Source organism: Silurus aristotelis (genome assembly GCF_946808225.1).
Source record: "Silurus aristotelis genome assembly, chromosome: 17".
In the NCBI taxonomy this organism is placed as follows: Eukaryota; Metazoa; Chordata; class Actinopteri; order Siluriformes; family Siluridae; genus Silurus; species Silurus aristotelis.
In genome coordinates, this window is record NC_139590.1 from 6,184,420 (window position 1) to 6,201,341 (window position 16,922).

At 37.7% G+C, this 16,922-nt stretch overlaps 2 protein-coding genes across 2 annotated transcripts; both read left to right on the top strand.

Annotated features, from left to right (window-relative positions):
- The first annotated feature begins 609 nt into the window (after nt 1-609).
- On the top strand, nt 610-7,077 carry LOC310739875 (uncharacterized protein). Its single transcript, XM_083566119.1, has 12 exons — nt 610-952; nt 2,474-2,585; nt 2,671-2,764; nt 2,867-2,921; nt 3,701-3,841; nt 4,008-4,168; nt 4,252-4,350; nt 4,891-5,036; nt 5,144-5,315; nt 5,404-5,516; nt 6,173-6,257; nt 6,353-7,077. Exons 1-12 carry the CDS (start codon nt 835-837, stop codon nt 6,407-6,409), a joined length of 1,353 nt encoding a protein of 450 aa, XP_083422245.1. The 5' UTR covers nt 610-834; the 3' UTR covers nt 6,410-7,077.
- Nucleotides 7,078-7,622: 545 nt separating this feature from the next.
- On the top strand, nt 7,623-16,418 carry LOC310739886 (uncharacterized protein). The gene is made up of 12 exons (XM_083566132.1): nt 7,623-8,074; nt 10,802-10,913; nt 11,060-11,153; nt 11,244-11,298; nt 11,600-11,740; nt 11,852-12,012; nt 12,096-12,176; nt 13,055-13,200; nt 13,869-14,034; nt 14,966-15,078; nt 15,169-15,253; nt 15,347-16,418. Exons 1-12 carry the CDS (start codon nt 7,969-7,971, stop codon nt 15,401-15,403), a joined length of 1,317 nt encoding a protein of 438 aa, XP_083422258.1. The 5' UTR covers nt 7,623-7,968; the 3' UTR covers nt 15,404-16,418.
- Nucleotides 16,419-16,922: the final 504 nt, after the last annotated feature.

Here is a 16,922-nt window from a genome sequence, read left to right on the forward strand (position 1 = left end):
CTTATTTTTTCTCTTTTTCTGCATCCTGCTTTTCCTCTTCAACTTTCCTTTTTCCTGCTTATTACTTTTTTCTCCTGCTTCGCTTTTTCCTTTCTCTTCTTCTTTTTCTTCTTCTTCTTTATTTTCCCTCCTCCTCTTATTATTTTTTCTCTTCTTCTGCATCCTGCTTTTCCTCCTCAACTTTCCTTTTTCCTGCTTATTCCTTTTTTCTCCTGCTCCTCTTTTTCCTTTTCTCTTCTTCTTCTTCTATTTTTCTTTTTTATTTGTCCTCCTCCTCTTATTATTTTTACACTTCTTTTTCTTCCTCTTCTTTATCCCCTTTTTCTTCCCCTTCTTCTTCCTCCTGTTTTCCTTCTGCTCTTCTTCTGTTTCCTCTTATTCTGCTTACTTTTTTCTTCCACCTATTCTCCATTCTCTTCCTCCGTTCTTCTTCTTCCTTCTTCCTCCTCCTCTTCTTCCTCCTCATCATCATCACCATACTTATCTTCTTAATTTGTTCCTCCTCCTCCTCGTTCTTCTTCTTCTTCTTTTTCTTCTGGCTCATTACCACCACTGGAGTTTCACTGGGACGTGATAATTGATTCCTCGTTTCCGATCTTGAGAAACTACAAATACCAGAATGCTTTGCGCGGCTCGGTTGACGTGGCCGGCGTTGTTGAGCATAACCGGGCCGATTCAAACTCGAACCGGGCGTTCAGTGGCGTCCTTTCTCCGTTCCGCCGGTTAAAACAACAACAAACGAGTGAACAAAAGCCACGCTCCTGATTGTCCGCTGTGTTTTCCAGAAGTCACACCGGTAATCCCTCATTCTTAAGTGAAGAAAAAAAGAAAAGGATGTCGGGGAAGATGAAGAGCAGGAGCGCGGCGAACGCGGACTCGGTGTCGGGCAGCGTCTCCTGCGACGAGCGCATCCTGAAGGACTGCCATCAGATGTACACGGATACAGACAGCGGTATGAAATAAAACATCACAGGAAATATATAAAATCACCAAACACTGAGTTTGATCTGCTCCAGTCTTCTGCACTTTAGCTTCAGTGCTAACGGCTAACAGCAGCCTGAACCTGGGCTGAAGTTGGTTTGGGCAAAAGTGCATTGGTTTCCACTGAAACTTATGAATTTAATCTGGATTTTTCTTTATTGATTCGCATTATTTATCTGTATTGATGTTGTTTCTGACAATTTATAGTTTCTTTCTTTAAAACTCTAAAATTGGTTTAAGATGAAAACCTCCTTATTTAAAGATAAGGAGTTTTTTGGGAAGCAGGCCATGTTTCTATCCTCCTTCTGAGTAGAAAAAGAAAAGAAAAAAACAGCAAAACACTGACTGTAATCATTTTATTTATCTGATACACTTAGACAGAAAAAAATGGAAAGAATGGAAAGAGAAATGTATTACCTTTTTTGGTTTCGTCTAAAATCATTTCAATTGCATTTAAAACACAATTATATAAAACATTGTACAACATCTTATTAAATCCAGAGCCTTTTAAAATTATTAATGTAATACTATTGAGTGCAAAACTGTTTTCTTTAACACACCTTTACATTTTTAGTTTTTATTGCAGGTCTTATTGCCCATGTTTGTGGATACTGGTGAAAGCTGTACATTTCACATTGCAAGCAGACGGGCAAGCAGACGGGCAGGCAGACGGGTGGGCAGACGGGTGGGCAAATGTCTGCCTGTCTGTCTGTCCGTCCGTCTGTCTGACTGGCAGACAGACGGACGGACGAACATTTACCCGCCCGTCTGCCTGCCCCGCCCGTCTGCCTGCCCCGCCCGTCTGCCTGCCCCGCGTCCGTCTGCCTGCCCCGTCTGTCTGCCTGCTTGCACACAGTACTCCAGGGGGGAAAAAAACCTCATAGAGGATATACTTCTGAAATATGTCTTAAGCTGTGAAATGTGGGTCTGGGAAAATTCACAAGATCTGAATGAAAAAGTGGAGAATCATATTCTAGGAACATCTTCAAAGAAACACATCCAAAAGTTCTTTCATTCAATCCATTCGTTTGCCCGACTGCCCTCCTTTCCTTAAGTCTGTTTGCACTTCAATAACTTTGATCCTGGATCAGGAAAATCGGTGCCACCCGGATGAGGTTGCTTCCCTCTTAAATCGGGTTCCTCTTAAGGTTTCTTCCCTATGCCATATTGGAGTTATTCCTCGCTTATTAGGGATGAACTTACACTTATAAAGAACAATCTTATTCATTCTTTCTTACATTATTTGTGTAAAGCTGCTTTGAAACAACGTCTATTATTAAAAGTGCTATACAAATAAAAATAAATTGAATTGGAAAAAAACAAAAAACTGAGAAACTGGAAGAAACTCACATAAAGCAGCTAATCTGAGTTCAGGATCCTTCCAATAATATTAAAATCAGGATCGTTCCAATAATAGTTTTGTATATATGCTAATGGCACATAGCTGCTGTGGTTTGTAGAAATAACCATGACGTGTTTTCTGCTTTTGTAGGATTAATAACAATTGCTCAGTCTGTCGGCGTGACTTTGCTGCCTCCCAGAAAGAAGATCACTGTGATGCTGATGGGAAACCACTCGGCTGGAAAAAGCTCCTTTATTAACTGGTATGTTTGCATGTTATACATGTTCTGGAAAAATCTGAAAGTATTTGGTGTATGCTACTTGCTCATGTTATTCGTTTTCTTTTAGGTACATAGAGGAGCACATCCAGAGGACCGGAGTTGCTATTGAGACGCAGGGATTCACTTTTGTCACTAGTGGGCGTAAGAGGGAGTCGCTCACGGTACATAAAACACCTTGGCATGAAATGCAGAAATTCTTAAAGCTTAATGCGAACTTGTGAAATTATCAGCGTTGTTTCAACCTTTAACCTCTACTTCTTCAGGGTAATGCAACACTCCACCTGTATCCTCACTTTAAGCAACTTCAGGAGTTTAAAGGTGAGTAATCAGCACTTGTTTAACGCACGATACAAGGGTGTTACTAATGTCAGGTACAGATGTAGGTGAGAAGGCCTGTGGTGCAGTCAGCATTCCAGTTCAATCATGCAATGGTGTTCAGTAGGATTGACAGCAGGCCACTCAAGATCTTCCACTCCAACCCATTTAAAGAATATATTCATTTAGCATTGTCATGCTGGAACAGCTTTGGGTCTGTGAAGTGAAAAGTTCATTCTACTGCATCCAATTACATCCAAAACGGTTTATGCCTCCAACTTTGTGGTAACAGTTTGGAAATGAACCACATATAAAAAAGGAAAAGTCAGTTGTCCCAATACTTTTGTCCATATAGTGTGTTTAATATATACGCATTAAACAGAGAAAATGTGTCTGGTGAAACACTTTAGTTTCAATACAAGTTCTTGAAAAGTGACTGCTAATCAGAAAGGCCAAAAAGGCCAAACCCCAAAGGGCTCAGAGCCGATCCTTGATGCAGTCCAACTTTCATCTTGAAACAGTCTGTTGTTCCTACTGCACACTTAACTGCTGTCACACTGTCCTCATACATGTCCTGCACCACCCTCACATACTTCTGACACACCTCATACACACACACTCATTAAACAGAGAAATTGTCTTGTGGGACACGTTAGTTTCGATACAAGTTCTTTAAAAGTCACCGCCAATTCGCCTGTGTTTTGTCACTTTCGGTAACCACTTTATCCTGATCAGGATCCTGGTGGTGGTTTTCTGACTCTCTTCCAACTTGTGTGTCTCAGGTGTGTCTGAATACGTTGGAACCGAGATCTGCACATCTCGGCAGAAACGTTTCAGTTTGGTGACGTTTGTGGACTCTCCTGGACTGGTGGACGGTGACATGAAGTATCCTTTCAACGTGGACCAGGCCATCCTTTGGCTAGGTGGGATTTATGTTACGAGACACCTAAAAACTAGTTTCCTGCCTCAACAGTGGTGCATAAAAGTTAATGTGGCACTTAAACCAATTAATTTCCTAGTATCCTTGGTCACTTTTTAACCCATACAATGTTAGCTGCATGTGTTTATAGTGATGCTTCGCCTCTCCAGGTGATGTGTGCGATTTGATCCTGGTCTTCTTCGACCCGATGGGACAGGCTCTGTGCAAGCGCACGCTCAACATTGTGGAGCAACTCAACGACAGGCAGGGAGATCGTCTCCGCTTCTACCTCAGCAAAGCGGACGAGGCTGGGGGAGAGTCGGACAGACAGGTGTGTGTTGGTGGAATTATTGCAACTCCTTGTTTCTCTTGAATAGGTCAGACCTAATGGACAGTTGTGATTGCATGTTACAGAGAGTGATGATGCAGATTGTGCAGGAGTTGTGCAAACGTCCAGGACTGAACAAGTGTGGCTTTGACATGCCTACTATTTACATCCCCAATCCCAACAAGGTACCATCAACACACATTGAGTGAATGAAGTAGGATGTATCAGCAATACACTGCTCTGTTAATATTTGAAAAGCCTCTGATGCCCTCTAGTGATTCACTGCAGAAACTCACTTATGGTGTTTCTGCTCAGTTCAACTGACCTTGATATCCCCCTCAATATTTATTCTATTTTATAGAAGTTATTTCATGTAAGATAATAAGGCATAAATGATCGACAGTCTGATAACCACAGCAGATTCGTTTTCCGTTCTAGCTCTTCCTCATCCGGTCAGATGCACCTGCTTTAAAATTGGCCTAATTTGCAGCACAATCGGATGATGTCGATTAATTAAAAAATGACAATCGGCCGGCTGATCAGTCGGTTGACCTCAGGATGCTGAACAAGGCATTCAGTATTGACCTCATTTACTGCGGTCACATGAGTAGCACGTTTTGAAGTAGAAAAAAAATAATGAATGATTATCCTTTTATTTTAGTGCACAGAAATGATTCTCATTTGCAATCTGCTGTGTATCTTCTTTTGACCCGTTTTGTCCACAGCCCAGTCGATGTGTTAATCAGATTGAGGATGTGTGTCGGACCATAGAGAAGACAATCAATCAGACAGTGCAGAATACACTGAACACACTGGAGAAGGATTGCGAGCTCATCTCCGAGGCGATTAGCGATACCCTGAACAACGACTGGTAATTAAATAAACATTTGGGTGTTCTAAAGGGTGTAATATGAACCCTCTGCACAAAGGATACAGAGGTAACGTGCGGTTATGCTTCTTGTGCATTAAAACCCACAGGGAGTGCACTATGGCGAACAGGCGTGCCCGCTGTAAGAGCTGTTTTTTGGGCCTGCTGGGCTTCAGCGTACCCTTATTGCTACTCTTCGCTCTGGTTCTCGGCACACTATCCAGAGACGTGCTGGAGCTAGCACTGGGTGCTGAGGGCACTGAGTCACTCTCGTTATATCTGGTGAGTGTGTGCATAAGCATGTGTGTCTACATTTAAAGAGTGTGTACGCTAATTAGTACTGCTTTGTATTCTACCTCCCTTTCTTTAGGCTCCAGTCGTGAAGGCGTCTGAATCTCTGTCTGGGGAAACACAGCTGTATATTTGTGGTGGCCTCGTGCTGCTCTCCTTCATCCTCCTTATCCTCGCTCGCGTCTCTTCCCGGTATTTAAATCTGTTCTTTTAAGGCTGTTTTAACTTTGTTTTATTAAAAAAATTAAAAATTCATTGGCATGCAGTCATACACACAATTCAAATTTAATGACATGTACAGTGATCTCTTGTTTTAACCAATTACCTTTTTTTTTTTTATTCTGGTTGCCAGAAACACACATCACACACTTATTATCTACTGATACTATATCTAGACATACAATGCCAAAATACTGCAATTTGCTGTCTAGAGGGATGTCTCTCTTAAAAAATATTTTCAGGAGCCACCTGTATTTCTTTCCAGTTCTCTTAAATATATAAACATTCCCAGTTTTTAAAGACTACAAGAATGATTATTTATGTCCCTGACAAGCACTGAAGCAAAAGTGTGTGTGTGGGGGGGGGCATTATTTTCTAAAGAAACCACAAAAATGCTCCATTCTTAAGACTTGTATATTAAAGTTATTGCTTTATCTCTATCTGTTACAAAGCACTGGCACTTGAGACTCAGAGAAATGGTGTGTGTGTGTGTGTGTGTGTGTGTGTGTGTGTGTGTGTGTGTGTGTGTGTGTGTGTGTGTGTGTGTGTGTGTGTGTGTGTGTGTGTGTGTGTGTGTGTTCGTTGTGTCTGTGGCATTATAATGCTTATCTTGTTCTTTGTGTCTACAGCACAAGGCCGACTCTGTCTGGAAAACAAAAGAGGCAGTTGAAGGAAAAACTGGATTATGTGCAGGAGGTGGTAAAGAATAAAAAGGTACTGCGTTTTATTTTATTTAATTTTTATTAATGAGACCATATGAAGGGGTGGTATTTAATACAGTATCATTTACACTTTGTATGCATCCACAGAAGAAGCTTTATGAAGAGTACCTCCGGCAGAGTGTTGGTGATCATGATATGGACTAAAGTTTTTGGCTGAAGGTCTGCTGGGAGTGATGAGTTGCAAGAGCAGTAAACAAATAGCAATAGCCACTAAACAACCCTTCAACGAGTTAAAGTCCAGTTTTCCAGGATCACTATTTAGCAGATACGCACCAGCATCGTTCACCACTTGTGGGGAAGAAGTCAAATTATGCTAAACTATTTATGAAAAAAATAAATATTAATAATGTCCATTGTGAACACGCAGTGTATTTAAAGGTTGCTGTTATGGCATGCACTTAAAAAAAAAAAAATTGTCCTAACAAAGGCACTGTTCAGTATTTTTTTTTTTTTAGCTTAATCTTATAAATGTTACTTGCCAAATTCTCTCCACTTCAACCTTACAGCTTTGCATTATGTTTTGTTTTGAGCGGAATGCCTTGCACTGCCTTCATGTGAATCACGTTGTACACTTTTTGACTGTCATTCCATTGAAAACTTGTACCTCATTGTTTCCACTGTACGATTTTAAAACGGTACAAGAAAGGAGTCACTTATTGTTATAGTTCACAGTATAAGATCCAAATTAAGCGTACACTAAAGCTGTGCGAGGACAAATTTTACTAAACATGAATAAACTATTGTCTTTGTCATTTTTTTCTGTTTTCTTAATGTACCTCTCACAATAAAGTTAAATATACAATCTGGTCAAACATGCTGCCTCTTTATTGAATTCTTTTAATGTTCCTTTGCATTAATGATTCCATATCTCTGATTTCTTTACAATGGCCTGTGGAGGCTGTTGGCAGAATCCTAACTTGTGCCCTGGACATGGTGCACATGTGTAAAGTGGTGTCAAATTCAATTATACTGCACTGGGTCATGTTGAGTGAAATGTCTTTCCCTTCATTCAATAAGCAGCTCAGAAGTGTGTTTCTGATTTAATATAAGCAAGATGCCAGTATAGGAAAAAAGTAACATCTCTTCCTACACTGGCATCTTTGTCACTTTTCTTTTTAACTTGATTCTTTGGAAAACACATTATGTAAAGAATCATGCCTGTAAATTGATAATTGAAATTCAAGTGGGAGAGAATCGACTCACGAAAACGAGTCAGCCGATTCTATGAGCCGACTCTTTGGCGAGCGACACGTCACTACTCCTGCGGTTCTTTTTTATTGTGAACACCTGCACGATGGTTAAATTGGTGATATGAAATTGATGCTTTAAACAAAATGAAATATAGATTCTTAAACAATTTTGTATCAGCTTGGAAGAGATAAAGTGTAAAATAAATAAAAGTTCATAAAGGAGTGTATAGTAACCCTGTGTGCAGGTTTCTACAAATGTTAAGATGGATCACAAAAACAATAATAATAAAAAATATATATATTTTTTAAACTGTTAACCAAGCAGGTTGAGAATAATGTCAAGAAAATCCAGTGACTTCACTGCAGGACAATATCTCCACCAGCCTCCACCTGTTCCAGGACAAGGAGAAAAGAAAAGTGAGCGCTTTTTTGGGTAGGACTTGATCACGTGACTTCGACAGCTTTACTGGGTTCACCTTGCATCACTGCTTGGACTGAGATTGTTTTAGAAACATGTCCAGGAAAATGAAGAGCAGGTACGCGCTGAATGTGGACCCAAAGTGCTGCAATGAGCGCATCCTGAATGACTGCCATCAGATGTACACGGATTCAGACAGAGGTAATAAATCAACTACTATTTTTCTACTGACTTAAGTCTAGACCTATACATTCCTTCTAGTGCTCTTTATTTCATACTTACACTCCAATGCAAAAAAGGGTGATCAGTAAACTAAGAATTGGTTTGTCGTAACAACAAATTATAGGTCTAGAAATTAGTAAATGTATTATTATTATTATTTTTTATCGAGTGGATCCTTAAAATCCCTGCTCTTGCAGTCCAGGTTTTGTGTATGAGCTTCTTTTTTCTTAGGTCCTTGATGAGATAAGGTGATCAACAAAGGTGGAAAAAAATATTTGACAAAACTTCCAGAAGAGTTTACAAAAAACTGGTACACCCAGACATGTGATTTTTGTTTTCTGTGTCACAATTTATATTAAAACAAAATGAATCATTATCATGTTTATCATGATAATGCATTATCATGCTTTTATGTTTAACAAGAATAGAAAAGTAAATGTATACATTCCCCCAAAAATATTTCACATACGGTAGCACCTGGATTGTACACTAACCAAGTCTGATAAAGAAAGTAAGAAGTTTATAAACAGGACACCTATTGTTTTAAACCATTATCAAACTACAGTATTAGAGTGAACAAGTACAAGTAGAATTTGCTTATTCATAAAGAAAGACAGAGTCACATGATTCAAATTCTTATTAGATATAAGTTGAATTTAATTTATTTGCTTTAAATAAGCAGCACTCTGGTATATCATGGGTCCATGATTCCCAGTTCAGTCCTTAGCTAAGCACTCTCTGTGTAGTGTTTTGCATGTTCTTCCTGTGTCTGAATGGGTTTGCCATCCAGGGTGTATTATAATATTTCAGACTGAGTGTTAACGGAATAGGCTCCGGATTCACCGCAACCAAAACCAGGATAAATCAAGAAATCACTGAATAACGGTTTGGATCAAAGCTGTTTAATTCAAGGATGAATAATAATAAAGTGAATGAAACAATTACCCACTGGTTATGCGTAATCTATCCCGAGGGCCCCAGGATCACACAATGAGAATATTGGGGTTAGTAAATAAAGCTTTCAAATTTATCAGCAAATTCATGATACATTAACACATAAAACAAAAATGGCACCAAGCTAGTCTTGGGTTTTCAATTAGTTATGTCAGCTTTTTTTTTTTCCCAGGTTTCACAATCCTGTGAGTGTCTGGTGCCTTTCTGTGACTTCTTTGTGTCAGACACATTTGACTTTAAAAGGTTATTTCCAATGCAAATTTCAATAGGCCACATGCAAATGTGCTTGATTTAGGCAGGGTTTGATTTGTATTTTTTTTTTCTTCCACACAATTTGCTTGTTTTATTGCTGTACACAATAAACCAAGAATGTGGAATGATAATGCAGAGCTAATGCATGCATTATTATAATTATAATGCAGCTAATGCCCATGACAGATAACCAAGTACAAAGAAGGAAGAGGGCAGAAAAACCTTTCATAATATGTGATTCAGGCTTTTGCTTAATAAATATCTTACCGTTCTCTTTCTTTCCCAATTTCTTCATTGTAAATCCACTTTGTGAACAAGCTTTTTCTGAAAATCTTGTGTAATAATTTTCCATCTATATATAGAAAATGCGTAGTATTACAACTAACCCAAAATACATACTAATAATAACAAAAATGTACCTTACTTTAATGTTTGTCCATGCATGCGTTTTCGAGTTAATTGTATAGTACCTGTATATTGTAACTAGTAGCATTGAATAAAAGCTGTAAAAAAATATTATTATTATTATTATTATTATGGATTTTATATTACTAATAATATTAATATTACAAACATTCCCTGTTCCTGTTTTTTTCACTTGGTTAATATTGCACAGAGCAGGCCACATGTTGCAAAATATTGATCAGTGATGAATGACAAAAATAACATCTCTGTAGTACATATGCATTGGGTTGCAGTTCACTGTACAACCTTTTATATATGAAGACTATATGCAGAGTCCAAGTGATGCTGCAGTTTACTGTTGATGTCTGCAGGTGTGAATATACCCGAAATACACCTAGAACAGATATAAATCTGATCACTGGATCTGAGCAACTCTTCAAAAGACAAAAGTTTTACAGATGTTAGAACTTGCAGTTAGTGAAAAACCCTATGCCAAAGATCTCAGATACTGTTTACACGTAGTTCAGAATTTTGATGGCTGCAACTTTGCTAATAAGAAAATATATTAGTCTCTTTAGTACAAGTGAAGTCTGTCTCAAAACTACAAAAAAGTGTATTTGTGTCTCCGAGCCACATTTGACAACCAAAACAACTCTTTGCATTGCAGTACATGTAGAGTAGCACATGTCACTGAAAGTGTTTAAAATGCAGCTAGGAATTCTGAACCGTCTGAAGAATATTGTTCTGCGCTCAAACATTTTGAATTTCATATTTATTTGCTTAATTGTCAGCACTCACACCACTAGCCTTGGTGTTCAATCTTTTTTTTACCTCCAACCCAAAAATGTGACCTGCAGTCATAAAATGTTACTAAAATGTTCCTTCTTATCCCTAATGACATAAGCAGTACATAGTAATTATGATTAATTTATCAATAAATTAAAGGATTTTATTAATATTAACCTTTCTATAAAATGTCTTCAGAATATCAGCAATCAACAAGGCAAAAAAGATATAACTTTGCTATTCTTAAAACTATATTTTTTTAATTTAATAAATAAGGAACTACTAAAATACAGTTGGTTCTCTTTGTAGGATTAATAAAAATTGCTCAGTCTGTTGGCATGACTTTGCTGCCTCCCAGGAAAAAGATCACTGTGATGCTGATTGGAAGCCACTCAACTGGAAAAAGCTCCTTCATTAACTGGTACAAATATATGTACACAAACACACACACACACACACACACACACACACACACAAATATATATATTATCATTTATTTTTTGTTTTACACATTTTAAGTGTTTAGAAGTGCAGGATTTGGATTGTGAATTGACTTTTTTGTTGTAGGTATGTAGAGGAACATATCCAAAAGCCTGGAGGTGCGATTGGGACACATGGCTTTAATTTTGTCACTAGTGGATGCAAGAGAGCGTCCCTAACAGTAAATGTGTTTATGATCCTCATGTTTAAATTTGGTCCTTGTGCATTACACGTTTGCCTCTCATATGACCTTTCGTCTCTACCGTTTTAGGGTAAAGCAACCTTCCAATTGTATCCTCAATTTAAGCAGTTTCAGAAGGTCAACGGTCAGTAAAATCTTTATTGTATTTGAAATGCAATGCAATTTTAATAATAGGTAAAAGAGTTTTATTGTTCATAATAATGGACATTATCTGGGACATAAATAATGCCTAAACATGCTTACATTTTAGCAACATGTTTCAAAACCACATTTTAAATTACATTTTCATAAATAAATCATCTAATAAAGGGCTTTTAAATTAAACTCTTTGTCTATCTGTCTGTTTATTTGTCTGTCTGTCTGTCTGTCTGTCTGTCTCTCTCTCTCTCTCTCTCTCTCTCTCTCTCTCTCACTTTGCAATTCAGGTGTGTCTGAATACATTAGCACGGAGATCTGCACTTCTCGGCAGAAGCAATTCAGTTTGGTGACTTTTGTGGATACTCCTGGGCTGGTGGATGGTGACATGAAGTATCCCTTTGATGTGGATCAGACCATCCTCCAGCTAGGTTTATATTATTGTCTAACTAGCGTGTATCTTGTCTGGCTTTGTTAAATTTTGAACCCATTTAGTGTTAGCTGCATGAATTACAATAATGTGTGATGTTTCTCTTCTTCAGGTGATGTGTGTGATTTGATCCTGGTCTTCTTTGACCCGATAGGACAGGCTTTGTGCAAACGCACACTCAACATTGTGGAGCAACTTAAAGTAAAGCATGAGGACAGAGTTAATTTCTATCTCAGCAAAGCTGATGAGGCCAGGGGAGAGTCAGACCGACAGGTGTGAGGCGTTAATGCTAGTCTTTGTATTTCTTTATGATATTTGAGTCACAATTTGTCAAACCTAATAACTGTTCATTTCAGAAAGTGATGATGCAGATTGCACAGGAGTTAGGGATACACGACTTTGACATGCCTATTATCTATATCCCCAATCCCAACAAGGTAAACCAAGGTGTTAAAATCACTTTTGTTTGGATAACTGACATATACACCAACTAGGCATAAAATTATTACCTTATATCATTATGAACGGTGAGTGAATATCACTGATTCACGGCATGATATCTCTTCATCATGGCACCTGTTAGTGGGTGGGATATATTAGGCAGCAAATGAACATTTTGTCCTCAAAGTAGAAGCAGGAGGTGGAGCTGGAGGTAGCAGAGCTGAAGATGTTTGAGGATGGACAAGATTAGAAATGAGTTTATTAGAGGGACAGCGCATCTAGGATGTTTTGGTGACAAGGTGAGGGAGGCGAGATTGAGATGGTTTGGACATGTGCAGAGGAGGGACATGAATTATATTGGTAGAAGAATGCTAAGGATGGAGCCACCAGGTAGGAGGAAAAGAGGAAGGCCAAGGAGGAGGTTTATGGATGTGGTGAGGAAAGACATGCAGGTAGTTGGTGTGAAAGAGGCAGATGTAGAGGACAGGGTGGTATGGAGACGGATGATCCGCTGTGGCGACCCCTAATGGGAGCAGAAAGTCCTCAAAGTAAAAGCAGAAAAAAATAGGCAAGGATTTGAGACAGTTTGTCAAGGGCCAAATTGTGATGGCTAGATGACTGGGTCAGAGCATCTCCAAAACTGCAGCTCTTGTGGGATGTTCCCGGTTTGTAGTGATCAGAAAAAGAAGTAGTTTTGGTGTCAAAAAGGGGACCAATACAATATTAGGCAGGGGGTCAATGTTATGCGTGGTCGGTGTATATATTAAAAGTCTACCAATGCAGAAATATAAAATGTTGGGAAAGTCTGTTTATATTAAATATATAGTATATACTTTTAATATCTTGTTTGTTTGGCTCATTTTCTCACTTACAGCGTAGTCGGTGTGTCAATCAGATCGAGGAGGTGTGTCACACTATACAGAAGACCATCGACCAGACAGTGCAGAACACCTTGAACACCCTGGGGAAGGACTGTGAATTCATCTGTGAGGCTGTTATTGATACACTCAACAATGACCGGTAGGACAGATTTGTATATTCTATATCAGGGGTCACCAAACGTTTTGAAACTGAGAGCTACTTCTTGGGTACCGATTAATGTGAAGGGCTACCGGTTTGATACACACAGTTTTCAGTTTGATCTGAAATAACAAATTTGCTCAATTTACCTTTTATTATATGTTATTATTAATAATTAATTATATTAATCTATGTGAAGACACTGATCATGTTAATGATTTCTTATAATAATTATCAACAATGATTTAATAAAGTAGAAAACAGCAATTTTTTAGAAATACCATGTTGGTGACCCCTGTTCTATATCATATTTAATACTTTTGTTGTGTTTACTTTATATTGGATTTGTGTTATTATAAATGCACTATTTATTTACTTTGTTAGCAATATAAAGTAGCTCTGCTTTTAACAGCTTTATCTCTCCTTTTTCTTCATTTAAATATATAATTAAGTTGATTTTGGAGAACAACTGCATTTTATTTTAAATACCTTCATATGTATATTGTATATTCTGACTTTTAGTGTAAATGTAAAGTGAGACCTTGTAACCCAAAGGGATAATTAAAGTTAGCCAGTGAAACAATACAGACAGTAATAACTTCAGGTAAAACACAATTAAAACTGCATGTAAAACTGATTAAACACAAACCCTTATATCATTGCAATAGGTTGTGTTACAAGGAGAACTTAAGTGCCTGCAATTTGAGCTGTGCCCTGACCCTGCTGGGCTTCAGTGTGATGCTGCTCTTTATCCTGTTTATAAGCAACATCTACTGGGAGTTTCTGGTGGTGGTACTATCTGCTTATGGCATTGAGACACTGTTGCTATATCTGGTGAGTGTAGTTGTAATACATAAGTTTTTAAACAAACATGGGCTTTGTGCTTTAAACAAACATTAGTACAGACATACAATTAGGAGAAGCATCATTCTTTATAAGAAAGCTTGCCAGGAAGCTTCAGAGGGCCTGAGACCCATACCAATGAAAGAAAACCTTTTTTTTTCTTGCAAGATGGCATGACTGAGTGGTCTGACACAAGGCTCACACACTTACATTAAGACCATGCATGCTTTCCCCAGTATTTTTCTATGTTTCCTGCAGCAGAAGGTGTCAGTGTCTGATAACAACATTTAGATCGTGTTATTAGAGGCCAAAAAAAAAGTATTTTTTAAACCTATTTTGGAAGCACCCGTGTTCAACATTGATTTTTTTTTCCATGTCAAACATCATAGCTTAATGTGTTTTCATAAGTACTTTTTTTTACCTAGCCTACTAGATACTAAATGATGTACATTAGGAGAGGTGTGAATTGCTTGCCTGCTGATCAGCTTAACACACTCTGCAAACAGGAACCCAGCACTCTTTTACAAACAGATCCCAGGAGTCTGAGCATTCTTTATAAAATATGTGCTGCAGTTAAAGAATTCATTTGTTTACACTGATTAAAAATGTCTGATATGCTCATTTCTATTTCTATTACACCAGCAAAGTGGAACACCAGTGTACAGTGAGAAAAGGTTAATAAAAAAAAGGCCACTTCCTATCTAGGCCATTCTAGCAGTGGGTATTTTGGGCATGTCTAGTATGAATGCATGTGTCTTTTTTTATTTGGGGACTAATGAAAATATCTAGTAAATATCTAGCTTTTTTGGAATATATGAATATGAATGGAATAATATGAATAAAGTGCATGTGCTGGTGTTTTTATCCATGTGTGACTTTATGTATAAATTATGTGCCATTTCTCTCTTCTTTTTTTTTGTAGGCTCCATTCATGAGGGCACTTGATTCTCTGCCAATGCAAATTCAACTTATTATTTGTGGTTTCTTGATGCAACTCTCTGTAATTCTCCACATCTTGGCTTACCTTCTCTTTAAGTTAGTAGACCTGTATGTGCATGTGTGTTTGTGAAATGTGTGTATTCTTCCTCGGCATTTTCATGCTTATCTGTATCTCTCTTTCTGCAGCTCAAAGCCGACTCTGTCTGGAAAACAAAAGATAGAGTTGCAGGAAAAACTGGAGTATGTGCAGGAGATGGTGAAACCTAAAAAGGTAGTGTGTGTGAGTTAATATAATAATATATAAAGATTGCTCGAGAAAATAATAATGCATAATAAATGTGATATAATTTGTACGAATCCACAGAAGAAGCTGCATGTGATTTACCACCAACAGAGTATTGGTGATCAGGATACGGACTAAAGTTTTTGTTAAAAAACTACTGAAGCAATGAATGGAAAGAAACATTAGAAAAATAATATAATTTACAATACTTTAATACACACTTATAGCATTACAACATGTGACTGTAAAACATTTGTCATTAATATCATATTAATTTTCCTCACTCTATCATTGTATGTTTTTAACTTAATAAAAAAGATACAACAAATTTCATTATGCATAGTTTAAGTTTAAGTGCTGGTACAAAGTTTTAATTGATGCTATTGATCACAGAAACAGAAAATATTGGAATTAGAAAATTATACATGTTTATTGTTCAGTTTTAAGACAATAATATGACAATATAACATCTGGAATAGCATTTCCCAGCTGTCAAAAAGGTCTTCCAGCTTAAACAGTATGGCCTGTATTGTGAAAGCTCACTGGTGCTGAAACCAAGCTGGATTTTTCAGCAGGATTCTCTTTATTCATGATACAGTTTGAGAATGATGTACACTATGGACAAAAGTATTGGGACACCTGACTTTCTCAGCCATATGTGGTTCTTTCCCAAACTGTTATTGCAAAGTTGAAGGGACACAGTTATATAGGATGTGGTAGTATGAAATTTCCCATTCACTTGAACAAGGAGACCCAAACCTGTTTCAGCATGACAATGCCCCTTCGCACAGGCAAATTCTATGACGATATGCTTTGCATGGGTAGGAGTGGAAGATATAGAGCTTTTTCCTTGACCCTATAGAAACATTGACTGCACCCCAGGCCTCCTTACCTCACCAACATCAGTACCTGACTTTACTAGCGCTCTGGTGGCTGAATGAGCAGAAATCTCCACAAGCTCACTCCAAAATCTAGAGGAACATCTTCCCAAAAGAGTGGAGGGAATTATAAGAGCAAATTGGGGCTAAATGTTGAAATGTGATGCTCAAAAAGCACATAAACATACTTATGACTTATTGTCTTGAAAAACTGTTTTTTTTTGTACACTGTATTTATTTATACTATCAATAAAAAAAAAAGGAGCAATTGTGGATTTATTTTGGATTTTTATACCACTGCAACCAGTTTATATAGACCTATCACTGTAATTAATAGATGAACTGATAAAGTTTTGAAATCGATTCAAAAAGGGTCAAGGTCACAGTAAGTACATGTGCCTGAAGTATGTTTTCTTCAGTGGTTTCCTTCCTGCTTGTCATAGAGAGAAGTTACTTATTTTTTGCCATCTGTCCATTTATTTTAGCCTGCCTGTCCAACTATGCATGTGTCTGTCTTAAGATGTGTGTAAGTCTCAAGAATGAGCAATTGAATGTATGTTTTATACGGATTCAGCACTGTAACCAGCAGATAAACTGATTTTGAAATCGATCCAAACACGGTTAAGCTCACAGCAATGTCAAAATAAAATCTGACTTCAATAGCATTCACCTGGTTTGAAATATAATTTAAAGATCCTTCTGGCTGAACAACATAAGATTAGATTAGATTAGATTAGATTCAACTTTATTGTCATTACAAGGCAACGAAATGCAGTTTG

Bases quoted from the DNA above. Each gene is read 5' to 3' on its own strand.
- LOC310739875 (XM_083566119.1), top strand. From the start codon at position 835: ATGTCGGGGAAGATGAAGAGCAGGAGCGCGGCGAACGCGGACTCGGTG. The intron at 2,586-2,670 runs GTATGTTTGCAT...GTTTTCTTTTAG, and splicing joins AAAAGCTCCTTTATTAACTG to GTACATAGAGGAGCACATCC. The intron at 4,169-4,251 runs GTGTGTGTTGGT...TGCATGTTACAG, and splicing joins GGGGAGAGTCGGACAGACAG to AGAGTGATGATGCAGATTGT.
- LOC310739886 (XM_083566132.1), top strand. From the start codon at position 7,969: ATGTCCAGGAAAATGAAGAGCAGGTACGCGCTGAATGTGGACCCAAAG. The intron at 10,914-11,059 runs GTACAAATATAT...TTTTTGTTGTAG, and splicing joins AAAAGCTCCTTCATTAACTG to GTATGTAGAGGAACATATCC. The intron at 11,299-11,599 runs GTCAGTAAAATC...TTTGCAATTCAG, and splicing joins GCAGTTTCAGAAGGTCAACG to GTGTGTCTGAATACATTAGC.